The sequence below is a fragment of the Mobula birostris genome, unplaced genomic scaffold (genome assembly GCF_030028105.1).
Source record: "Mobula birostris isolate sMobBir1 unplaced genomic scaffold, sMobBir1.hap1 scaffold_885, whole genome shotgun sequence".
Lineage (NCBI taxonomy): Eukaryota > Metazoa > Chordata > Chondrichthyes > Myliobatiformes > Myliobatidae > Mobula > Mobula birostris.
The window spans coordinates 92,915-119,841 of NW_027278602.1; the positions used below are offsets into that span (position 1 = coordinate 92,915).

Below are 26,927 nucleotides of genomic sequence, written 5' to 3' on the forward strand. Positions count from 1 at the left end.
GGAAGTTCAGTAATTTACATTAAGCCTTACGGACGTGCTGCCCTGTGCAACAAAAAAACTGTTCCCTTCTCCGGTCTGCTCGGAGTGTAACCACGGCCCGATGTAATGATAACAATAAAACACAGCGAGCATTCTTCCCCAACATCTTGAGTGTTTACTGATATTCTTGTGTAAAATGAATTATATGATCTTAATGTTCATGTGCTAGAAATCCCATTAATGATACCAAAGCTGCGCACTTTTGTATCTTGCTGAAGACAACTGTTATATTTGCTTGCATGGGATCCGGCACTAACAGTTAAATGTATAACGAATGTTGTCACACTTGCCCTTTGTAACCGGTGACGATGCGATCAATAGTAATTGGACATCATCTTTGGTCGTATAGTTCTGCTGAGTGACGTGTTTACGGACAGACTTTCGCATTGTCAGTGATGATGTTGGAGTGGCAGCGACGGTACTAGTGTCAAACATAATGAAACTGGGAAAGCAGCGCAGTTCTCTGAGTGGACAGTAATGGGACTGGATATGCAGTGAAGTTAGCACTGTGGGCAGGGATGAGGGATTTGATCAGTTGGGACTCTGTCAGTCTGGTCAGTAATGTGTCTGGTTCTGCAATGATAAAAGAGGAATAGATTATTTCCCTTAACCATCAGGTTTCTGAATAGATATTGAACCTATAAATTCTCCCTCATTACATGTTGTTCTCTTTTTGCATGAACTTTATTTAGCAATGTTTTAAATATTATCTTCTAACTGTAATTTATAGTTTTTTTTACTATGTATTGCAATGTACCGCTGCCGCATAACGACACATTTCACAACGTGTGCCGGTGATATTAAACCTCCTTTCGGTTCTGATTTTATCCAGTCAGTTATTCGCTTCTCAGATCCGCAGCTGCTGTATTTTTTGCTGCGTCCCGTCCATTTAAGAAATAGATTACGGCCGTGATAGTTGTCGCGTTCCGGAAATGCAAACAAGTTGTCTGCTTCATATCTGGTACCCTTCTCAATCTACTGTGAAATATTACACTTGTAAATGTTTTGCGTTTACCCTCTACCACCAGTCACCTGACTCAGTACGTTCCAGATTCCTTCTGACATATGGTTGGAAAAGTTGTTCCTCAGATCCCTCTGTATAAACAATCCCTTTACACAGCTCTATTATCTAAGTAGTGTCCCGTCTCGCACGGTGAGAAAGCTGTCCGTTTTAATTTTTCCACCACCAGATGTAATGAAGAAGATGCCAGTTATGATTTATCCCCTGTATAAGTTTATGCTGCACGCGTGAGGGTGGCAATGATCAACGTGTTTGCCACCAAATTACATTACTGCGTTGTTCAATCTCTTCGCTCCGTCGTCCGAGCTGTAAAAACAAGTTATATCTATGTTCTTTTTATACTTTTACCAATCTGGTGTGCAGTGACTGATCGATATGGAAACCGGACCAGATGTATATCCGTGAGACCTGACGTCGAATGGGGGAACAACTTGCCGGCCATCTACGCTCCGTCTGACAGAACAAGCGGATCTTCCAATGGCCGCCCACTTTAATTTCACTTCCCATTCCCACTCAGACATGTCCGTCAATGGCCTCCTACACTGTATGGATAAGGCCAGACTTACTTTGGAGCAACAACATCTTATATTCCGTTTGGGTAGACTCCAACCAGATGGCATGAACATCGATTTCCCAAACTTCCAGTAATACCCCCTTCCCTCCCCTTCGCCTTCATCATTTCCCATTCCCTTGTCCGTCTCTCATGATATTGCCTTGCACGCCGTTCGCTCCCCTCTGGTGCTCCTCCCTTCACCACCCACCCCCCGAACTTCTCTCTTTCTTCCATGGCCTTCTGTCTCTTTTACCAATCAACGTCAGAGATCTTTGCATCATCCCTCCCCCTCTAAGTTTCGCCTATCGCCTGGCGTTTTTCTCTGCTCTCCCTCACATTTTCAACCTATTCCTCAGCATATTCTCTCTTGTCCTGCCGAAGGAATTCGGCCCGAAACCTGGACTGTACTTTTTTACCATAGATGCTGCCTGGACTGCTGAGTTCATTCAGCATTCCTCAGCACTACTTGCTCCTCCACCTATCTTCGTATCATCTGCAAGTGTGGCAACAAAGCAGCCTATTCCATCATCTAAATCATTCATATACAGGATAAAAAGAAGCGGCCACAACACTGACCCCTGCGGAACACACGTAGTCAGTGGATCCTTTTATTCGTAGAGCTGAGAGATGAATTGGGGACCCCGGTCAGAAATAATGTCAGAGGGAATCCCATGAAGACGGAAGACTTGAGGAATAAGGATGTCCGTTGTCTCACGGGCTGTAGGGAGTTTGGGAAGGGCTACGAATTGCACAGCTTTGGAGAAGCGGTCCACCACGGTGAGTACAGCAGTATTCCCATATGAAGGGGGTAGTCCAGTGACAAAATCCAGCGCAATGTGAGACCAAGGGCGACTAGGGATAGGTAGGGGACGAAGCAACCCTGCAGGTGGGGTGGGAGTATTTTCCGCGGGCACAAACAGAGCAGGCAGAGACACAGGAGCGAGTGTCAGCGTTCATGAGGGCCACCAGAAATGTCTCTTCAGAAAGAACGGAGTTCGATCGATTCCGAGATAGCAGGTGAACCGGGAAGTATGCCCCCACCGGAGAACCTGAGACCGAACAGCGTCAAGCAACAAGAGACGATTGGAGGGTCCATTGCCTGGGCCAGGTTGAGTCCGTTGGGCCTCTTTGACTATGGAATCGATCTCCTAGGTGAGGACAGCCACTACACAGTTTGTTGGAAGGATGGTCTGGGGGTTGGGACGACCCTCCTCGGAGAAGTAGTGACGGCAGAAAACATCAGGATTTCCGTTCTTGGACACCGGTCGATAGGTGAGTGTGAATCTGAAACGGCCAAAAAATAATGCCCAACGGGCTTGGGGTTAATTCAGGCGTTTGGCGGTTTGGGTGCTCTTGCGAAGTTCTCGTGGTTTTTCCAGATGATGAGTGGATGTTCCGCTCCCTCCAGCCAGTGCCTCCACTCCTCAAAAGCGAGTTTGACGGCCAGTAACTCCCGGTTCCCCACGTCATAATTCCGATCGGTGGGGGATAGACGGCGAGAAATGCAGGCGTAGGGATGGAGTTTTCAGTCTGGGCCGGAGTGTCGGGAGAGGACCGCTCCCACTCTAGAGTCGGAGGCGTCGACATCCACAATAAATTGGCGAGAAGGGTTTGGTTGGACGAGCATGGGAGCGGAGATGAAACGTCTCTTCAGCTCCGAGAAGGCAGCGTCCGCTTCGGGGTCCCAGTGAAAAGGGATCACAGGAGAGGTGAGTCGAGTAAGGGGCGCTGCCACCCGGCTGTAATCCCTGATGAAGCGACGGTAGAAGTTTGGAAACCCAGAAATCGCTGGAGTTGCTCGAGTGTCGTAGATTTTGGCCACTCCGCCTCCGCCCGGATCTTTTCGGATTCCGCCCTCACTTTCCCGCTCCCGCTGATGTACCCGAATAAATTGACAGACGGGACATGAAACTCGCAGTTCCCTGCCTTAATGAATAGTTTGTTCTCCTAAAGCCTCTGGAGAACCTGACGGATATGGTGGATGTGTTCCTGAAGACATCGGGAGACAGATGAAGATGTCGTTCAGATCAACCAGAACAAAACGGTTAATAAAGTCCCTAAGAACATCATTTATCAGGGCTTGGAAGGCGGTGGGGGAATTGGTGAGACCGAATGGCATGAGCAGATATTTGAAATGACCAAGACAGATGATAAACTCATTTCCCTCCCTTATCCTGACCAGGTTGTAGGCGCTCCGTAGGTCCAGTTTCGAGAAAATGGTGGCTCCGTGAAGGGGTTCGAGAGCAGAGTTGATAAGTGGCAGGGATATTTATTCGTTATGGTGATGCTGTTCAGGCCCCGGTCGTCAATGCAGGGCCCAGCGAGCCGCCTCTCTTCTCCACAAAGAAGAAACAGGGGAAGCTAAGGGTCAGATAATGCCGGCCACAAGAGAGTCATTTAGGTCCATTTCCATTGCTTCCCCTTCGGGCCGGGACAGGTTATACAGCCGGCTGGTGGGTAGGGGGGCTCCGAGCAGAAGCGCAAATGCGCAATTGTAAGGGCGGTGTAGAGGCAGGGAAAGAGCCCGTTGTTTGCTAAACACTTCACCCAGATCGTGATACTCTGCTGGAACCTTGGATAAGTCGGGGGTTCAGAGGCAGACGAGGTCGCGGTGACCTCCGCATGGGAAAGAGCCGATTGTGGACAAGTGGAGTAACAGAACGGACTCCAGCTGACTTTCTTCCTAGTGGACCAGTCAATTTGGGGGTTATGGCGGCTTAACCAGGGGTACCAAGAACTATCGGAGCTTGAGGAGAGGAAATTTAATTGAATCATATCTGTTCCCTGTGGTTCCCGGAGAGAAAGAGAGGCAGGGGTGGTGTGCAATGTGTGACTCGGGCCAGTAATCTCCCGTCCAGTGCCCGGGCTTGGAAGCGGGTACTCAACGGCTCGCGAGGAATTCTAGCCCGGGAAGCTATGTTTTCATACAAAAGGTTTCCCTCAGCACCAGAGTCCACTACTACTGACAGAGGCAGGGCCTGTTGGTTGCAACGTAAAGCAGCTCGCAGCTGCATCCGTGTTCGGGGAACGGACGGGAAAGTTGTCTGGCTCATCATGGTCCCCATTTCTACTGGTGAAACTTCCCTTTTTGGCCGAAGGGGACCGGTAGCGCGGAAGTGGCCGGACTGGCTGCGATATAGTCACTCACCGGCTCTCAATCTCCTTAGTCGTTCTGTGGGGGAAAGGCGGTTTCGTCCCAGCTGCATGGGCTCCTCTCCCAGAGTAGTGGAGACGGCGGGTTGGGAGCTACTCTAGAAGCAGCAGCAGAGAGGTTTTATTTTTTTCTGACGGGAGGCGGAAATGCCTCCCGTCAGTGGCCAAATGTGGTGGAGGACCCGTTTGTTCTTCATGGCGTTCTCGGAGACGATTGTCCAACCAGGTGGAAAGGGAGATCAGGGAATCCGGGCTGTCGGTGTCATCTCTTGCCGCCAACTTGTTTTTCACCATGTCAATGAGACCGTTCCGAAATACGTTTTGGAGTGCCTTATTGTCGGCCACTAACGTCCGGAACTCGACGGAATATTCGGCAACGCTGCGTGAGCCCTGGCGGAGTGTGAGTAGGCGCTTAGCCGTATCTGTACCACGGACGGAGTCGTGAAAGATCTTTCTCATTTCCGCAATAAAGGTGGAAAAAAGAGCAGATATCCGGTTGATTGTATCAAACAGCTGTAGCCCACGCTAAGTCACTTCCCCGCAACAACCCCATGATATAAGCAATCTTTGACGTATCCGTGGAGTACGTGGATGACGGCTGCTATAACACCAAGGAGCACTGCAGAAGGAAGACCCGGCACTTTCCCAAATCCCCAGCGTAGTGCTCTGGTTCAGGTACGTGCGGCTATCTTGGTGGTGGTGTTGCTGATGCGTTGGGTGTTGGCACTACAGGCTGTCTGGGCTGGTTAGACAGAGTTCCAGGAGTGGGTAAAATACGCGGCCCACCTGGTCACCGATCTTCGTTACGTCAGCAGGGAGAACGGACGTTCGCCATGACCTCCCGGAGGAGTTGATCATGCAAACCCAGTTGGGTTCCCTGGCTGGTGAGGTCTTGTTGCAGGGTATTCGTGTCTGCTTCGTCCATAGTGGCCAGATCTTTCTGTTGCAACGAATGAGGAGATACAAGCACGGAGATTTAGTTAGGATGCAGACGTGAACGGCAAACAGGAAGGAGAGCAGGAAGGCAGAAGACGGACAGAATTTATCTTGACTCAGAGCGTAGAGAGAGAAACGGCTGACAAACTCTTCTTAGCACGGAGAGACGGAATTACGCAGGCAAGCCTTGGTGCCGAATTAAAACCTTAAAAGACTTATTTTGACGCAGGGAGGCTGGGTTTCACAGGTAAACCTCTGAACTGGAGTTGAACTTAGAAAACTGATCCTGACACGAAGAGATTCAGTTTCACAGGTAATTTTCGATACTGGGGAAAACCTAGAACATACAGCCTTAAGCGTCCGGGAAACGTTATTTACCACACACGCAAAACCAACAATCTGGCAACTACTGGTTGTAACGCCGGGGTTCTTATGCTGCAGGTCCTGATGGAAACCAGGTGTGCCGTCATCAAAGAGAATTAGGAGCAAGTGGGAAACTAACGGTCGGAACTGTGGCACTATCAAAGGAAATTAGGAGCAATAGGGAATTTACGATCCGGACCGTGACATGCACGTTGTATCGAAAGGAAAGGCATAGCGCGCTTCTGTTTGTACAAAACTAAAATCTAATCATTAGAAAGAGAGTACATCGGGTCAGATGATGTTGTATCTTTATTCGTAGGGCAGAGTAAAATGACCCAGATGGGAGTTATATAAAGATCACCAAACAGTGGCTAAGATGTGTGAGATAGAAAATGCATGGCAAAAGTGTAGTGTTACCGTAGACATGAGGTATTTCAATATGTAGAAAGATTGGGATATCAGATTTCCCAAAAACGCTTCCAAGAGGAGACATTTCTAGTATGCTATGATATGGCATTTTCGAGCGGCTGGTGGTTGAGCTCATTTGGGGATCAGTTATGATGTCGTGCAGTGAAGAGAAATTGATTAGATAGCTTAATGTAAAGCAACCTTTACGGTGGTAAATATGGAAGATAGGTATTATTGATTCCACAGGAAATTACAGATGTCACATTCATATTACAAATGCTCAGATACACAAACATTAGAGGAGAGGTACGAAGGAATAGAAGTAAATACCTCAAAATATAAAATTTCCAGGAATTATAAGTCAAAGATGACAATATTCGCAAGATTTACAAGTTTACACTGATAAGATGGTAGTGCAAGGTTTGCTGTGAATTTATACAATAGTGGTGCACATTCACACAGTCCAAATAATAAGCGACGGTAAAATTGCATAGTATTGCAGTCAGTGTCCGCTATACCTGGGAATGGTAAATAGTGCTCAAACTGAGCTCTGTCGAACAGAGTTTAACAACAGTCTAACAGTAAGGGACATTCACTTGGAGAATTGTGAGCAATTTTGCGTCCCTTTCTTATAAAGATATGCTGACATTGTGGAGGTCAATCAGGATGATTCTGCCTTTGAAAAGCTTGTCATATGAGCGGCATTATATGGCTCTAACACTGTACTGTGTAATTCAGAAGAATAAGGCTGAACCCCTGCCTCAGCAAGGACCCGTTGCAATTTGCCTATCGCCACAATAGGTTTTCGGTAGATGCCATTTCACTGGCTCTTCATGCGGCCTCTGACTACCTGGACAGCACAAACAACAAAGATACTGTTAATCGACAATATCTCAGCATGTAATACCATCACTCTCACAATCCGGATCGAAAAGTTGCAGACCCTGGGCCTCGGTACCTCCCTCTACAATTGGATCTTCGAATTCCTAACTGGAAGACCACAATATTTGCTGATTGATGATAAAATCTCCTCCTCGCTGACGATCAACACTGGTGCGCCTCAGAGTTGCGTGATTAGCCCACTGCTCTAAAATCTTTAATGCTCAAATACCGTCTATCAATTTGCTGATGACACAACCATTTTCTGGTAGAACCTGACATGGAAACGAGAGGGCGTTCAGGAGCGAGATGTCCCAACTGGAAGAGTGGCGTCGTAGCAACAACCTTGCACTCAACGTCAGTAAAACGAAAGAGCTGATTGTGGACTTCTGGAAAGGTAAGACAAAGGAGCACTTTCCAATCCTCAGAGGGATCAGAAGTGGAGAGAGTGAGCATTGTCATGTTCCTAGGTGTCAAGATCTCTGAGGATCTAAACTGGTTCCAACATATCCATGCAGTTATAAACAAAACAAGAAAAAGACCATACTTCATTCGGAGTTTGAAGAGGTTTGATGTGTGAACAAGTACAAATGCAGTTTAAAAAAATCCTCTTTAGATGTACCGTGACGCGCATTCTGACAGGCCACGTTGCTGTCTGGTATGATGGTGGGGGCTTGTGGGGTGGTGGTGCTGTGCTACTGCACAGGACCGAAAGTCTCTGCAGGCGGTTGTAAATCTCGTCGACATCATCTTGGGTACCAGCCTAACAAAGTACCCAGGACATCTTCAGGGAGCGGTGTCCCAGAAAGGCAGCGTCCGGTATTAAGGACATCCAGCACCCAGGACAAGCCATTTTTCCACTGTCACCATCCAGGAGCTACAGAAGCCTAAAAACACACGCTCGGTGATTCAGGTAATTTTCCTCCCTTCTGTCATCCGATTCGTAAATGGGCATTCAACCCGTAAGCACAACCCACTTTTTAATATCTTATTTCTCTTTTTTGCACGATTTTTAACTGTAATTGATGTACTTATGCCTTTGTTGCTATTATTATAATTTATTATATTCGTTATGTATTGCATTGAAGTGCGGCTGCTACTTTAACAAATTTCACGACACATGCTGGTATAATGGCCTTTGCCGCAACTGGCTCCCGTTGCCTGGGGCGAATGGCCGTCGACCCCGCCAACAGTGCAATTGCTTTGGTGCGGATACGGTGTGAGGCACCCAGTGATCAGCCACGACACAAATATCAAACAATATGCCAAGTGCGAGTAAAGATTTATACGTTATAGCAAGTTTTGGTGATGGGTTAGTGGCAACAGCTAGAAGAAAATGTGCCCCGTTAGTAACATATCAGTCCTGTGCACATAATATTTTAATACTTTGGAGCTCACGCCTCCGATTCCATCCACAACGTCTTTCCGAGACTCCGGCCACCATCCGAACCCCCGAGGTCCGGTATCTGCCGCCCTGGAACCGCTATCCGTTCCCCGCACGTCTGTCCTGTCGGCTCGCCTCCCGAAAAAACCCGCGCTCCTCAACTCAGCACACATATACAAGATAACATAACATGACTTGCATTGGCTAGCAAATGAAGACAATTTCCATTATCACTACGTATATTCCAAACACGCTGTACAGAGAACACCTTGCTCAGCATTTAACAGTACGAGAAGCCATTTTGGTAATAAGCAATTAACAGTTAACTGTCCATCTAGTATTACTGAGAACCCTACATTCTCCCCCCACCGAAGTAAGTCATGCCGTCATGACATTCAGATAATTCGCCACGCCTTCCTGCAAAACAAACAGCCCAATCCACGTGCAGAAAGCAGGGAAATAACTTCCCAAAACAGTAGAGATCACACCCTGCTCCCCGGGTGCAACATAGGCCAACTTCTCCGGGGGGTTCCGACTTCTATGAGACCTACGTATCCCCGCTTCTGACTCTTCCGCCTCGGAGACTATAGGGGACCTTTTGAAACTACGAGGCGAACCCACCCCCGAGCGGTCACCCAAACCCCTCTGCGCCTCGGAACCCTCTATCTCTGGTTCAAACCCTACATACTCTCCTTCAGCGCCCTGCGGTACCACGGACTGCCTATCACTAGCCCCCCTTACCCCGTCTAACACAGTGGGGAAATGCCAGGACTCTCTTCCTCGATCACGGGAGTATAAGCGAACGGCAGAAGGTACCAACCATCCCAGTCATCATCCTCCGAGTCAGTATCCCGCACAGGGGCTGGACCTGGGCCCGTCTCTCCCGGGGTAGGCACGTCCTCCACCCTGCGGGGACGCAGAGTCCTGATACTGGGTGCAGCCGCCGCTTCAAGCTCCCGTTTTATCTGTACGTCTTACCCCAGGGGCAAAAGGTGATTCTGATGGAGAATCTTGACAGGCCCCTTTCTATCCTCGGGCCGCACCCGGAAAACCGGTAAATTTGGCATCTGACTCTCCACCACATAGGGCGTGGCTGCCCAGTGATCAGCCAATTTGTGCTTTCCAGTTAATCCCAGATTCCTTATGAGGCTTCGTTCTCCCGGTAGGAGTTGGGAGAACTTTACTTTCGTGTCATATCTTCTCTTATTTCCCCAATTCTGCCGGGCGGCCGCCTCCCCGGCTAACTCGTAAGCCCATTTCAGCTCTTTCCTCATATCAGACACATACTTCAAGTAAGGCGTCGGCGATACCTCACCCGCATCAGTCCCGAAACAGAGGTCAATGGGCAACCTGGCTTCGCCCCCAAACATAAGATAATAGGGGCAGTAACCAGTAGCTTCATTCCGTGTACAGTTGTGACGGTGAACCATTTGCCTAATATGTCGACTCCAGCGGTTCTTTTTGCTGATCTCCAGGGTCCCGATTAAACATCTCCGGCTGGGGACCGCCCTGCGGATGATAGGGCGTGGTCCTCGATTTCTCAACCCCGAGCATGCCCAGTCACTCATAGATGAGCTTACTCTCAAAGTCCCGTCCCTGGCCACTATGTATCCGCCGGCGAAAAATATTCTCTCATTGCATTTTCGCCACTGTAGTCGCTCCCTGATCCTTGGTAGGAAAAGCTTGAGCATACCTGGTGTTTTGGACCGTGGTGACCAAGATATTCGTCGTGTTGCTGGCATCGGGTTCTATGGCCACGAAATCCATGCACACCAGGTCAAACGGCCCCGCAATCTGCAAGTGGGACAAAGGGACAGCCTGCCCAGGCAGCGAATTCTGCCGTATGCAGGATTAGCAGTACTCTTCGACCTCCGTCCTCATTCGGGGCCAGTAAAACCGGTCCTTGGGCAATCCTTAGGTCTTTTCCACCCCCACATGTCCAGAGCCATCATGGAGGGACTTCAAGACAACCTTCCGATACTTCTCAGGCAGGACCAGCTGCCAACACCGAGGTCGGTCCGAGAGTGACCTTACCCGCTATAAATTTTTGTTTTTCAAACTCAACCGTAGTTATTCGCTCAATAACAGAAACACTGAGACGTGTTCAGTCTTCTCCACCTGTGTCACATCCCCCTCTTCCACGGCGTGCCAGACAGGGCCAATGCCCGGGTCATCTCGCTGAGCAGCGGCCACTTCCCCAGGGTTTAACTCCGGCAGCTGCGTGGTCTTCAGAGCAGTGAGATCACTGTAAACTAGGGGCACGGCGTCATTGGACGCCCCGAATGAGTCCACTGCTCGATCTGGCCTCTCCTTCTCCTCAGCCTGCACCGTGATAGCAAGATGGCCCATCACCTTCACCCCGGATGCAGAAACACTCTCCTACTCCGCGTACTTCTTCAGTTCCTCATGCCTCCGTCGGGACAGAGCATCCGTATCGACATTCCGGCTCCCGGGGCGGTACTTCAGGCTGAAATCATATACAGACAAGGCTGCCAGCCACCGACGGTCTGTGGCATCCAGTTTATCCACCACCGCCCATTTCAACGCCAGCAACTCCAACTTTTGAGTGGGATAGTTCCTCTCCAAAGGTGACAAACACTGGCTGACAAATGCCACAGGCCTCAGGCCAGCGCCCTGATCCTGATATAGAACGGCCCCTAACCCTCATGACTGGCGTCAGTGTGTAGCACGTAGAACAATCGGGGGGTTGCAAAAGCCAGCACCGGCGCCTGAGTCAGCATCTCCTTCAGTAACAGAAAAGACGCTTCACATTTGTCATCCCATCTCTGTCCGAAGGGCTCTGACGGATTCAAATATTCTCCCATCTCCCGTCCTTCCCCCACCCCCCTCTGTCCCAGGGGAGGGTAGCCACGCAGAGGCTGGTTCAAGGGATGACTCACCAGGGCGTAGCCCTTCACGAATCTCTGGTAGTACCCATAGAACCCTAGGCACGAACGCAGAGCACTCACGGTCTGGGGCCTTGGCCAGGTGGTCACTGCTACGATCTTAGCCGTGTCCTTCGCTACACCATTCCGCGAGATAATGTGTCCAACATAGCTAACAGAACTGGCACTTGTCCAGGGAAAGCTTCAACCCTTCCTGCTTCAGCCGGTTGAGCACCTTCAGTATTCTCGCTTCTTGTTCTTCCAAGATGGATCCAAATACTGAGTCAACCAAATATACTAACATTTCGAGCAGGTTCCTATCTCCCACTGTCTTCTCCATGACCCTCTAGAAGGTGCCAGGGGCCCTCGATATGCCCTGGGGCATCCTTTCGGACTGGTAAAATCCCAGAGGGCAAATGAAGGCTGTATTCTCCTTATCGGCCTCACTCATCGGGATCTGGTAATATCCAGCCCTCAAACCCACTTCGCCCCACTCAGACAGGCCAGCGCGTCTTCGACCCGGGGTCTGTGTTCTGATCAAGGACCCTGCGCCTGTTCAGTGTTCTATAGTCCACACACATATCAACCTTCCCATTCTTCTTCTGGGCCACTACGATAGGAGAGGCATAAGGGCTTCGGGACTCTGTAATGATCCCAGCCTCCTTCAACTTGCCCAAATGCTGCCGCACGTCTTCCACATCTGCAGCAGCCAGTCGCCACGATCTTTCACTAAACGGAGTATCCTCAGTTACCCGTATGGTGTGGTGAATGCTCTTGGAACAACCCACATCAAACTCGTCAGTGGAAAAAACACCTGTCAGCGTCATCATCTTCTGCACCAGCCTCCGCTTCCAACCTTCCTGGACAAGTGATGCCCCAAAGTTAAAAGCTTTCAGCGGTCGACTTAGGCCCTTGTCCCAACAGCAATCTCCCAACTGGCCTCACGGGGGTGCTATGCATCACCATCATGGGGAACAAATGTTCCAGAGGCATCTCTCGCTTAAAGGTGACATCCCGTTTCGTAGTGTTCCTGACGAACACCACCAGCCTGCGTGCCTGCACCACCGAAGCAGACTGGAAGACGGTTTCAATGAACAACTACCCACTGGCCCCCAGAGAAAGCAGATCTCCCAGTGGCCACACATTTTAATTCCACATCCCATTCCCATTCTGATATGTCTATCCACGGTCTCCTCTACTATCAAGAAGAAGCCACACACAGGTTGGAGGAACAACACCTTATATTCCGTCTGGGTAGCCTCCAACCTGATGGCATGAACATCGACTTGTCTAACTTCCGCTAAGGCCCCACCTCCCCCTCGTACCCCATCTGTTACTTATTTTTATGCACACATTCTTTCTCTCACTCTGCTTTTTCTCCCTCTGTCCCTCTGAATCCAGATCCATGATCCTCTCATATCCCTTTTGCCAATCACCTCTCCAGCTCTTGGCTCCATCCCTCCCTCTCCTGTCTTTTCCTATCATTTCTGATCTCCCCTCCACCCCCCCCCCACTTCCAAATCTCTTATTAGCGCTTCTTTCAGTTAGTCATGATGAAGGGTCTCGGCCCGAAACGTCGACTGTACCTCTTCCCAGAGATGTTACCTGGCCGGCTGCGTTCACCAGCAACTTTTACGTGTGTTGCTTGAAATTCCAGCATCTGCAGATTTCTTCGTGTTTGCAGATACACCAATAGCTTCACACTGGGAAGCGGCCGTTCACCTGCTCGGTGTGAGCGAAGAGACTCATTCAGTTAACCCACCTTGTGATGCTCCACTGAGTTCACTATAAATAGAGGCCACATTTCTGTCCGGAGTGAGCAAAGAGTTTTACTCAATCATCCCAGCTGCTGTAACACCAGCAACTTCACATCAGGGAGGAAGTTCAGATCAGCTCTGTGTTAAATGTTTAACCATCACGGTGACTGAAGGCAGCTGCAGGTTCATGAGGGACTGTTACTGTCAGATTCTGCAGTTCTTGCGGCTGCTCATCGCACCCAGGACTGAACCCTAGTCACTGAGCATTGGAGGAGTCCGTTCTGCCGATGTTAGCCTTAAACTAGACGAGTGTTTAATATTCTGCATCTGTGAAAGATAAATCAGTTCTGTATCAAATCCCGTGTCTCAGGTACTTACTGTCTCTGCCACACTCACAATGTAAACTAGGGAGGCCACTCAGACTATTTGATCCCTGCCCATATTTCCGTTCCATATCAGTATATCAAAAACTATCCCTGCCTTTCCCCTCTCACTCTCCCTGTGATGACAGGTTGCAACCAGTCACCACTCCGTGGGAGAAGAGATCTCCCTTGAATTTCAGAGAATCATAGAAATCTACAGCACATTACAGACCCTTTGGCCCACAGTGTTGTGTCGACCATGTAACTTACTCTGGAAACTGCCTAGAATTACCCTACCGCATAGCCCTCTATTTTCCCGAGCCCCATGTATCTAGTCTCTTAAAAAACCCTATTGTATCCGCCTCTACCACCGTCGCTGGCAGTGCATTCCACGCACACACCACTCCTTGTTTAGAAAAAACTTAGCTCTGACATCTCCTCTGTGCCTATTTTCAAGCAGCTTAAACATATGCCCCCTCGTGTTAGCCGTTTCAGCCCTGGGAAAAAGCCTGTGTCTATCCACACGACCAATGCCTCTCATCATCCTATACACCTGCATGAATCTCCTGCATGATTGTCTCCAGGCTGAATAAGACGACGTGCTCACCGTGGTTTTGACGTTCTTCAAGGCTCCGGACGAAGTTGGTTAAACTCCTTCCCCGCTCTTTCCAACGTTTTGTGTCATTTTCACTAATTTCAAAGGACTGTGCTTTAGACAGCTGGGTTGTTGCAACGCGCCTCTCAAGCCTGACAGTAGACCAGCGAATGAATTTTCGACAGAGCGGATTCAGAAAGAGTTGGCAGTGTGAGTCAGGGCTTTAGGGCTCCAGAGAATTATGGGGTCTAGAGTTTACGAGGAGGAGGAGAAATCAGACCAGCAGGATATGGCTACAAATTAAAGATCAGAAACATTTGGAAACTGGTTGAATGAAAAAAAAGGTGGTTAATTTCTGCAAATTACTGGTGGAAATCAACAGATCAGGCAGCAAATGTGGAGAGGAATAAATACACAACGTTTAGGCCGAACTCCTTCAGTATGCTTAGCCTATGAACTCCGCTGCTCATTGGCTGCCTGAACTGCAGAGTTCCTCCAGCATTGTGTGTGTGTGCGTCTCTGTATTTCCAGCAACTGCAGAATCTCTTACATTTGTAAGAGGATTGTACTTTGGCATTAGATACACGGAATACCTGTTGATATTGAGCAAATCGTTTATGGGATCCGCTTTCTGTGTTAAAACAGCTACTGAGTATTCTACACAAAAAAAAACTGAGGTCTGGACATGGAACCGAAGCTTGCCGGAACTTTTAATGGCACCGTGATTATCCAGAAAGCTCTGCATTACAATTGTCGCCTTCGCTGAAGCACCGATCAAATGCGCAGACGTCAGGGTTGATGTTTATTCCCGAATATCGCGCATGCGCGCAGTACACTAAAGGCCTCGGAAAATCGGCTCCAGGTAAAAGACAGTTTGCTGGTGGGGTTTTCAACACCGAATTCGGGATAATTACTGTGAGCTCCGGACACCGTGACCCGGAATCCCGGGACAGTCCTGTTCTCTTCCCTCTCTCTCAGCCCCACGATCCGTACACGGGCCCCGGGGAGCTTCCGGCTGGTGAGGGAATGGGAACCGATGGATCTCTCAGACTGAGCTGAGCTCCAGCTGTCTAAATGCAAGGATTGGGAACTCGGAGAAAGGGAACAAATCTTTTAAATCACCTTTGTTCTACCTCCTATCACAAACGAGAGAAAATCTGCAGATGTTGAAAATCCAAGCAACACACACGAATTGCTGGAGGAATTCAGCATTCGTACTCTTCCTTAGATGCTGCCTGGCCTGCTGAGTTCCTCCAGCATTTTGTGTGCGTTGCTTCTTCTACCTGCTCTTGTTCTGGACTTTTCTACTCGTGAGAACACGTTTTGACCCACTCTCTCTGGGTACATAATTATATCAAACACCTTTGTCCTGGGCAACAAGTAGCTTTCACATCACAAATGTGCCGGACAGACTTCTGCCTTTCCCTTCATATTCATTGGCATTGCCATCAATAAGCTCAGCACCGTCAGTCACCTGGGGGGAGGGTTCAGGGGAAATATATATGTACGATACAGAAACTGTGTGTATTGTGCTGATGCAAAAGTTGCTGGAGAATCTACAAGTGGGAGGAAGTGGAGTGATATTTGGAAATCTGACTTTTTAAAGCATTATTTAGCAAGCAAATCAGATATGGATGGTGTGCAAAAATTGGAGTGAGAAAATTCTTCCTAACCCTCTACAGGCCTGCTATGTAGGTTGTGTGAGAATGCAGATGAACTTGATCAAACCCAGAGGATATCAAAGTTCTTATTGACAGTGATTTACTAGCTGTTAAAATGAATACCTCTATTTAAAGTTCGGTGTGCACATATTGTTGTCACTGGGTAAAAATTGCACAGCCCAAGATTTTTTGGCACACGGCTCATTACAAATTAGATGGGACATTGGTGGGAAGGTGGGGAGACTTCAAGTGTCCTTGACAATCTCACCTGCTAGGTGTGCATCCAGCTGCAGCTTATAACCCTGCACGTTAGGGAGTTGGAGCTGGAAATGGATGAATTCCAGATCATTTGGGAGTTGGAGGGGGTGATGGATATGACATGAAGAGAGCTGAGATGCACCCAAGGTGCAGGACACAGGAAACTGGGTGAGAGTCAGGAAGGGGAATGAGGTTAAATAGCCATCGCAGAGTACTCTTGTTGCTATCCCACACAACAACAGGTAGACCACTTTAGAAACTGTTAGGGGTGATTACTTAGCAGAGGAATGTCAAAGGGCTGATAGGGGATTTGTTAGTTAGGGAATTAAAACTATCAGAGGTCTAATATCCTAGTGGTAAGGCTTGCTAGCTAGTGCTAGTGTGTGGCAGGGGTTGGTGGTTAAATTAAAGTTGCAGTCGGGATTGGAGCCAGAATGTCAGAACAGATGGTGGAGAGGGTGAATTGAAATGACTTATATCCTTAATATACATGAGGAGTAGAGATCTTTACATTAATTCTCCATCTAAATGTGCAATGTGTAATTTCTAGTAATTTATAATAAATAGTACAGTCATTATAACATAGAAATACAATTGCATCAGTATGAATTAATCAGTCTGATGGCCTGGTGGAAGTAGCTGTCCAGGAGCCTGTTGGGCCTGGCTTTTATGCTGTGATACCGTTTCCTGGATGGTAACAGCTGGAACAGTTTGTGGTTGGGGTGACTCGGATCCCCAATGATCCTTCAGGCCTTTATACGCACCTGTCTTTGTAAATGTCCTGAATAGTGGAAATTTTGCATCTACAGATGCGCTGGGCTATCCGTACCACTCTCTTCAGGTTCCTGCGATTGAGGGAAGTACAGTTCCCATACCAGGCAGTGATGCAGCCGGTCAGAATGTTCTCAATTGTGTGCCTGTAGAAAATTCTCAGGATTTGGGACCCCATCCCAAACTTCAAGCTTCTGAGGTGGAAGAGGTAGACAGCCACATACCACACAGCTGGTGTGCACAGACCAGATGAGATCCTCGGTGATGTTCATGCCGAGGAACTTAAAGCTGTTTACTCTCTCAACTCCAGATCCATTGATGTCTCCATTCCTTCTGTAGTCCACAACCAGTTCCTTTGTTTTTGTGACATTGAGGGAGAGGTTGCTTTCTTTACACCCAGACAGATGTTGTTCAGACAAAGTCAGCAATCAAAAGGTTGAGCATGGTGTGATGAATGTGCAAAGATGTGTTTTTCACAATGCAAGAAGCATCGTAGGAAATCCAGATGAGCTCAGGACATGGATCATGATATTGTAGACATTACTGGGACTTGGTTGCATCCAACAGTCTGAGGGATTTAGAGGAACAAATTTGTAGAGAGATTGCAGACTATGCCAAGAAACATGTGTTGATGTAGTAAGTGATTTTAACTTTCCAAATATTGACCGGGTCTCCCATACTGGAAAAGGACTATCTGGGGTAGAGTTTGTCAAATGTGTCCTTAATCAACATGTAGAGTTCCTAGTGTAGAAGTGTGCAATAAGCTATTAGGAAATGATCCAGGGCTAGTGACAAAAATTAGTGTATGCGAACACTTTGTATCTGGTAATCATAATGCCATGAGATTCAAATTAAATATGGTAAAAGAGAGGTCTGGACCACGGGTTGAGATTCTAAATTGGGGAAAGGTCAATTTTGATGGCATCAGAAAGGATCTGACAAGTGTATATTGGGAAAGGCTGTTTTCTATCAAAGGTGTACTTGGTAAGTGGGAGGCCTTCAGAAGTGGAATAGTGAATGTGTAGAGTTTACATGAGCATGCCAAATTAAAGATAGAATATCTTTATTGTCATTGTTGTGGAGCAATGAAACACAGTTTAGCAGCTCAACGTTTTGCAGCATGACAAAGAATAAATACATAAAATAAACTCTAAAACCTCAGGAGTGCAGTCCAAAATTAATAATATATGACTATTGCACACCTGCCATTCCTGGAAGTGTGATGCATTTAGCTGCCGCCGTCTTAGGAGGGGGGCAGGAGAAGGGAAGTGGGTGTTATACATTTCACTGCTTGTGGGTAGAAGCTGTTAAGGAGTCTCTTTGTTTTCGTCCTTAATGCTCTGTACCTCTTCCCAGAAGGTAGAGCGAAAAACAGGTGATGTCCTGGATGAAATATACAGGGCTCAGCATATTCACTGCGCCATGCTCAACGTTTTTCATTCCTGACTTTGTCTGAGGACTGAACAACATCTGTCTCCACAACCCCTCCACTATCTGTTCTGTTATTCAGGCTCCCATTCCCCCTGTAACTTTAGTTTAAACATCCCCCCCTACCCCCACCTCTCGACATGCAGCTCTATCACCCCTTTGGCTTTCATCTCTCAGATCAATAAAAAGGAGGTGCATACCAGGTACAGGAAAATAGGAACAAATGGGATACTTATGAATTTCGAGCCTCAGCTGTGGCAGCGTGTTTGTGTCCTTGAGCAAGGCACTTAACCACACACTGCTCTAGTGTCTGTGCGAGGAGTGGCGCCCCACACAGACTTCCAACCTGCAACTCGTAAGGCATGAAAATGCCCGACGCAGACCTCTCATGGTCTGAGTCGACGTTCCTTCTTCCTTCCTATGAAGTACAGGAAATTCAAGTGAACACTTATGAAAGAAATAAAAGAAGGCATGAGGTTGCCCCAGCAGACAAGGTGAAGGAGACTCCTCAGGAATTCTGCAGACATGTTAAGAGCAAAAATGTTGCAAGGGAAAATATTAATCCTCTGGAAGAATCAGAATGATAATCCATATGAGGAGACAACATAGATGGGGGAGATTTTTTTTGCATCCGTATTTACACAGGAGGTGGACACAGTCTATAGAAGTGAGGCAAAGCAGCATCAACTTCATGGACCCTGTACAGATTACAGAGGTGGAGGTGTTTCCTGTCTTAAGGCAAATTACCATGGATAAATCCCCAGGGCCTGACACGTTGTTCCCTGGGACCGTGTGGAAGACAGGTGCAGAAATTGTCGGGGCCCAAGCACAGGCATATAAATCATCCTTAGTTGCAGGAGAGGGGCTGGAGGATTGGAGAACAGCCAATGTTGTTCCGCTGTTCAGGGCAGGCTCTGAAAGTAAACCAAGAAATTGTATGTTAGTGAGCTTGACATCAGTAGTGGGAAAGTTATTGGAATGTATGTGCAGGAACCAGATATATAAGTATTTGGATAGATGTGGACTGATTAAGGATAGACAGCATTGCTTTGTACATGATAGGTCATGTCTAACCAATCTTATAGAGTCTCTCGAGGAAGTTATCAGGAAAGTGGATGAAGGCAAGGCAGTGGATGTTGTCTACATGGACCTTAGCAAGGCACTTGACAGAGTCTCATATGGGAGGTTGGTCAAGAAGGTTCAGTCATTCAGCATTCAAGATGAGATAGTAAATTGAATGAGACATTGTCTTTGGGAGAGGACAGAGTGTAGTAGCAGATGGTTGCCTCTCTGACCGGAGGCCTGTGACTAGTGGTGTGCAATAGGGATCAGTGTTGGATCTGTTGTTGTTTGTCATCTATATCAGTAATCTGGATGATAGTGTGGTTAACTGGATCAGCAAATTTGTGGCTGACACCAATACTGGTGGTGTAGTGGACAGTGAGGAAGAGTATCATGGCTTGCAGTGAGATCTGGACCAGCTGGGAAAATGGTTTGAGAAATGGAAAATGGAATTTAATGCAGACAAGGGTGAGCTGTTGCACTTCGGTATGACCTACCAAGAGAGATCTTTCAGAGTGACTGGTCAGGCACGGAGGAGTGTTGTAGAAGAAAGGGATATGGGAGTACAAGTCCTCAATTCACTGAAAGAGGTATCACAGTAAGATAGAGATGGAAAGAAAGATTTCAGCCCATTGGCCTTCATGAACCAAAGTACTGAAAACAGTAGATGGATGTTATATTGACATGTAGAAGACATTGGTGAGGCCTAATTTGGAATATTGTGTGCAGTTTTGGTTACCTACCTACAGGAAAGATGTAAAAGAGGTTCAGCGAGTTCAGAGAAAATTCACAAGGATGTTGTCAGGTCTGGAGGACTTGGGTTATAAGGAAAGTTTGAACAGGTTAAGACTTCATTCCTTGGAATGTAGGAGATTGAGGGGAGATTTGATTGTGATAGAGGTAAATGCAAGCTGGCTTTCTCCACTAAGATTGGGTGGGTCTACAACCAGAGACCATGGGTTAAGGGTGAAAGGTGAAACGTTAAGGGGAACATGAGGGGAAACTTCTTCACACAGATGGCAACCTGGGTGTGGAATGAGCAGCCAGCACAAGTGGTGCATGTGAGCTCAATTTCAACATTTAAGAGGCTTCTATAGGTACCTGGATGGTAGGGGTATGGGAGTGGGCAGTTTAAATAATTCAGCACAAGCTAGGTGGCCCAAAGGATCCTGTTTCTGTGTTGTACTTTTCTACAAGAACCTGAAATAATAGAAAAAATACGCTCTATATCCTTTTAACAGCTGTGTGGACCAACCATTCATCTGAGCAGGAATTTTTTATATGGCATTAAAACTGTGGCACTTTAAGTTAATAACACATAAAAGAAAATCCCAGCTGCACGTCAAGAAACACTGTTTGCATGAGACTGTTTTAGTTACTCTGGGGCCAGGTACCCATGCAGCTTAGCAGGAACAGGGAATAATACCAATGGAGAGAGTCAAACTGACCCAAGGCACAAATTGGAGACAGCAAAATGCCCCATTCTTACAGAGACAGGAAGAGCATCAGGGAATTGATGGTCATTCCAGATGCCAGCACTGTGCCCAGTTAGAAGATAATTTCTCTCTTCAACTTGGGTTGAACTTCACTAACAGTAATACCAGATCAAACCTTGGCAACTCAAGTAATCTCATCTGAAATGTTGTCCTACACCCATTGATGGATTTTGTAAATTTTTTTACAGGTTAAACACAAGAAGGAATTTGTCTACAGGAATCTCAAACACGACGCGCCAGTTTTGCTGTCTCTGTCTAGATATTTAAGAAGTGGAGCAAGGGATTCAATCGACCATCCTTCCTGCTCAGACTGTGGGGAGGGATTGACTCGGTCATTTGACCAACTGGCATGCCAGTCGTTTTACACGGGGAGAGGCCATTCACCTGCTCAGACAGTGGAAATGGATTCACTTGGCCATCTCAGTTGAGGGTCATCAGCAAGATCACACTGTGCAAGGCCATTCATCTGTTTTGTGTGTGAGAAAAGATTCAGTCGGTCATCCCACTTGTGGACACACCAATCGGAGGCTGGTCATCTGCTCAATTTCTGGTAAAGGATTCACTCGATCATCTGACCTAATGTTACACCAGCGAGTTCACGCAGGAGAGAAACCATTTTCCTGCTCAGTCTGTGGGAAGGGATTCACACTGTAATCCACCCTACAGAGTCACCAGCATATTCACACTGGGGAGAAGCTGTTCACCTGCTCAGTCTGTGGGAAGGGATTCACTTTTTCATCTAGCCTAATGGCTCACCAGCGAGTTCACACCAGGGAGCGGCCATTCACCTGCTCGGACTTTGGGAAGAGATTCAGATTGTCATCCACCCTACAGAAACACCATCGAGTTCACACTGGGGAGAAGCCGTTCACCTGCTCAGTCTGTGGGAAGAGATTCACTGATTCATCCAACCTACAGATACACCATCGAGTTCACACTGGCGAGAAGCCGTTCACCTGCTCAGTCTGTGAGAAGAAATTCACTCACTCTTCCACCCTGCAGAGACACCATCGAGTTCACACTGGGGAGAAGCCGTTCACCTGCTCAGTCTGTGGGATGAGTTTCACTGATTCATCTGCCCTACAGAGTCACCAGCGAGTTCACACTGGGGAGAAGCCATTCACCTGCTCATTCTGTGGGAAGGGATTCACTCAGTCATCCAACCTACAGAGTCACCAGCGAGTTCACACTGGGGAGAAGCCATTCACCTGCTCAGTCTGTGGGAAGGGATTCACTCACTCATCCAACCTGCAGAGTCACCAGCGAGTTCACACTGGGGAGAAGCCGTTCACCTGCTCAGTCTGTGGGAAGAGATTCACTCAGTCATCTGACCTAATGGCTCACCAGCGAATTCACACTGGGGAGCAGCCGTTCACCTGCTCGGACTGTGGAAAGGGATTCACTTTGTCATCCACCCTACTGAGACACCAGCGAGTCCACACTGGGGAGAAGCCGTTCACCTGCTCATTCTGTGGGAAGGGATTCACTCAGTCATCCAACCTGCAGAGTCACCAGCGAGTCCACACTGGGGAGAAGCCGTTCACCTGCTCATTCTGTGGGAAGGGATTCACTCAGTCATCCAACCTGCAGAGTCACCAGCGAGTCCACACTGGGGAGAAGCCGTTCACCTGCTCAGTCTGTGGGAAGAGATTCACTCAGTCATCCAACCTGCAGAATCATCAGCGAGTTCACACAGGGGAGAAGCCGTTCACCTGCTCAGTCTGTGGGAAGAGATTCACTGATTCATCCACCCGACAGAGTCACCAGCGAGTTCACACTGGGGAGAAGCCGTTCACCTGCTCAGAATGTGGGAAGGGATTCACTCATGCATCCCACCTAAAGAGACACCAGGGAGTTCACACTGGGGAGAAGCCGTTCACCTGCTCAGAATGCGGTAAAGGATTCACTCAATCTTCCAAACCACTGGCACACCAGTCAGTTCACACTGGGGAGTGGCCGTTGTTATGAATCCCTTGGTTTTGTTTGCTATGGACATTCATTTTAAAAGAGAGAGAGAGATTAAGAAGGTGAATCAGTCTGACTTACGGCTTGTTTACATTGCTTGCAGCTTGTTTAGATTTAACCGAGGACACGGACACTCAGAGTCAGACAGAGACGAAGGAGGTAAACTGGAAGGATCGAAACAAAGGAACTAGTGGCCAAGGGTCACTGTTTAGAACTTTCCTATGCCCACAAGGGTGGGTTAATTATCGATTCAGCATACATCGAATGTGTGGTTATCACCTCTTTTGAACTATAGGAGTGGATTGGATTTGGGGTATCCTGTGAAGACCAGTTGTGTGTTAACCCTTGACTGCGTGTGATGTGGGAATTCACTTGAAGACGATACCCCTTGTGACAAGTCACTTTCGGTGATAATTCATATGTGGATTTGGAACGATGACGGATAAAATCTACAGCGACTGTTCTCTTGTTTTACCACCGTGGAACCTGTGGAATTCGACATGATTCCCTCCTCTGGACATTTACCCTGGATTACAAATATCTCTGTCTCATCACCTATTCCATGGATGAATTGAACTTTCATACTTTATCATCTCAAGACCCTAAGCCTTGTTTCCCCTGCGTTCAATAGTTTGGGAGTAATACTTATACACATATATACACGTAACACTGTTAACTTTTGTTTATCTTGCTTAAGTTATTATTTATAAGTAGACACTAATAAAGATAGTGGTTTTCACATCAAAACCAGACTCCAGTCTATTGCTGCTGGTTCGTTTCTAAAGCATTACGGTTCGTAACAAAATTAGGGCCTGCGTCTGGGATATGAACAAATTTGGGGGCATATTGATTGATTAATTATCAATTTCATTGGGGAAATCCCTTTTGATTTATTTGTGTGTGGAAAATCACCAGCAATGAATGTTGATAGATTTCTGGAAGCACCAACCTCTGAGGCATTAGAAGACGCCAGAAGGATTGAGTTGTTGAGCATTGCTAAAAGGTTAGAACTTGCTAAGGTGAAATCAACAATGAGGAAGGCACAGATGCAGAGGACAATAGCTGAACATTATGTATATGAGGGTGTGTTTAAAGTGGAAGAGTTGGAGGTGTTTCTGGAAAGTAAACTTAGTGAGCTTGAGCTCCCGTACAAGTTAGAATAATTAAAGATGGAGGCTGTGGAAAGGCAGAGGCAGTTTGAGGCTAGAGAGGCAGAAAAACAGGGAGGAAGCAGAAAGACAGAGGCTGTTTGAGCTGGAAAAGATAGAGAGATTGCAGCAAAGGGGTCTAGTGTTAGACTCTGGTGATAAGTTTGAGTCCAGTCGGGAAGTTAAATTGGTACCTCCATTTGATGAGGCAGAGGTTGATAAATACTTTCAGCATTTTCAGAAGTTTGCTCAGAGTATAAAGTGGCCAAAAGAGGGTTGGCCTATTCTCTTACAAAGTGTAATTAAGGGGAAGGCTCAGCAAGCCTATTCTGCTTTGACAGTTGATGAAGCAGCTGATTATGACACAGTGAAACAGGCTGTGCTCAAAGCTTACGAGTTGGAAAGTTTAGAAATTTGAGGAAATCTCTGAACCAGACTTGTATGAAATTTGCTTATGAGAAGTTTGTGTGTTTTGACCACTGGCGCATATATAAAAATGTAAATGATGATTTTAACAGCTTGAAAGAGTTGGTTTTAATTGAAGAATTCAAAAGGTGCGTCCCTGATGACATAAAGACATATTTAGATGAAAAGGATGCTGCCACTTTGCAGGAGTCTGCTAGATTCACAGATGAGTTTGCTTTAACCATAACTCATGAGTTTACCCTGAATAAAAGCTTCCAAAAGAGTAGCAGGGATAACCAGGGTAAACCAGAAATTAATGCTGGAACTAATAACAAGAGTAAGGATGAAGGGAAGCAGTTGAAGGAGAAATATTCTGGTCTTACTTGTTACTATTGTAAGAAAGCTGGTCATATGATGTCTTAATTTTTCCATCCTGAAGAAGAAAAAGGAAAAGGAGTCAGTTCCAAATGCCTGTGATCAGTATGTTGAAGCACCTATAAACCCACATTCTGTTGAGGCTCAGTTAAGGACTGAGAGGTCTGACTGAGTTCAGAAGGTATTCACCTCACCTCCCCCTCGTACCCCATCCGTTATTTATTGTTATTTTTATACACACATTTGTTCTCTCACTCTCCTTTTTCTCCGTCTGTCCCTCTGACTACACCCCTTGCCCATCCTCTGGGTTCTCCCCCTCCCCCTTGTCTTTCTCCCCAGACATCCTGTCCCATGATCCTCTCATATCCCCTTTGCCAATCACCTGTCCAGCTCTTGGCTCCATCCCTCCCCCTCCTGTCTTCTCCTATCATTTTGGATCTCCCCCTCCCCCTCTCAAATCTCTTTAAAAATCGTGGAGGTTGGTTGCAGGGGATTCGTAGCCCGTTCTTTAGTTAGAGCCTTCAGCATTTTGGGCATCGAGGGAGAGGGGAAGAGGAGAGCCATCCGCAGTACCACTGATGCGGCAGAGAGGGCCTCAAGATGGCTGTGGCTCAAAAGAGGGGAGCCATGGATTCGTAAGTAGCTAGCCATCTGGACACAAGCTGGGACCTGATCAGCCCCGGCTGGGTCACCTGGAGGAGATTGTATGATGTTGAAAGACCCGAAACACCCGATGATTCCAGGAACATCACTGAAGATGTGTCCAGAAACTTCAATAGATGTATGTACACAGAGTTTTTACTATTTCTCCTTTAATATCTTCCAGCTGTTTGTTGTTATCTTGTCGGAACTCATGAATCTCTCTGAGAATCAAAGACAGATTCACCGATTCCTCCTCATTATCTCCGTCCTGGCTTCCCTTTCATCGGTGAAGAGACTATGGCTGTAGAAAGTGTTTCTGGACAAATGCGCACCAAGTCTTTTGTTTGGCAATTTCCATTTAAGTTTCTCTAGTCCAACTGGACAAACGCGCACCAAGTACACCGTTTCCTCTTTGCTTGTTTTCCGTGTGTCTTGCGCATGCCCAGTTGGAGGAGATTCACCCAAATATCCATTCTAATGAGGACAGAGGTATTTTGAAAATTGCCTGGTGTGGACACCTGTCGTTTTTACGCCAAACCGGCGTTTTCAAAATTATCCGGTCTAGTGTGGACATAGCCTGAGATTTTTCACAAGCCAGACATGGTCCCAGTTAGGCTAATGAACTTGGTTGTTATTTGAGATTAGGCCAATCAATGTAGGGTCGTCAGCAAATTTAATTAGTAGATTGGAGCTGTGGGTGGTGACACAAGTCATGGGCATAAAAAGAGTAAAGGAGGGGGCCAAGGAGACAACCCTGTGGGGTATGTGTGCTGAGGGTCAGAGAGACAGAGGTGAGGGAGCCCACTCTTACCACCTGCCGGCGATCTGACAGGAAGTCCAGGATCCAGCTACAGAAGGCAGGGTGAAGGCCGAGGTCTCTGAGCTTCTTGTCGATACTTCACGCCTTCGTATGGCTACTGCTCTGCCCATGACTGCAAGGAACTGCAGAGAACTTTGGGGAACAGAGACCATTAGAGAAACAAGCCTCCCCTCCATAGACTCTTCCTGCACTTACCCTGCTTTGGAAAAGCAGACCATGTACTCAAAGACCCTCACAACCTGGACGTTCTTGCTGCAACCCCACTCCCCCATCAGGGAAGAGATACAAAAGCCTTAAAGCGCGTACCACCAGCCTCAAGGACGGCCTCCTGTCTGCGGTTATAAGCCAAAAAAATGGACTCGACCTCACAACGTAACTCAACGTGACCCTGCACCATACGTCTATCTGCACTGCACTTTCTCTGCAGCCATAATGCTTTGTTACAGTTATTGTTTTGATGTATATCAGCTCAATGTACTGTTGTAATGTATTGATCTGTGTGGATGGTATGTTGGGCAAGAATTTCACTGTAGCTCAGTACGTGATAAAAATAAACAAATT

The 26,927-nt window shown here is 47.3% G+C and overlaps 1 protein-coding gene across 2 annotated transcripts in view; it reads left to right on the forward strand.

The window, feature by feature from the left end:
* The window catches only part of LOC140193802 (uncharacterized), an 86,320-nt gene extending 62,633 nt beyond the window's left edge, over window positions 1-23,687 (forward strand). The window contains exons 1-2 of one of the 2 annotated variants that reach the window (XM_072250972.1): window positions 15,151-15,197; window positions 21,200-23,687. In XM_072250972.1, coding sequence (XP_072107073.1) covers window positions 21,759-22,979 — 1,221 coding nt within the window. In that variant the 5' untranslated portion in view covers window positions 15,151-15,197; window positions 21,200-21,758 and the 3' untranslated portion in view covers window positions 22,980-23,687. Of the gene's footprint in view, window positions 1-15,150; window positions 15,198-21,199 lie in introns of those variants that run through there. The other variant, XM_072250973.1, reaches the window with a different exon arrangement.
* Window positions 23,688-26,927: the final 3,240 nt, after the last annotated feature.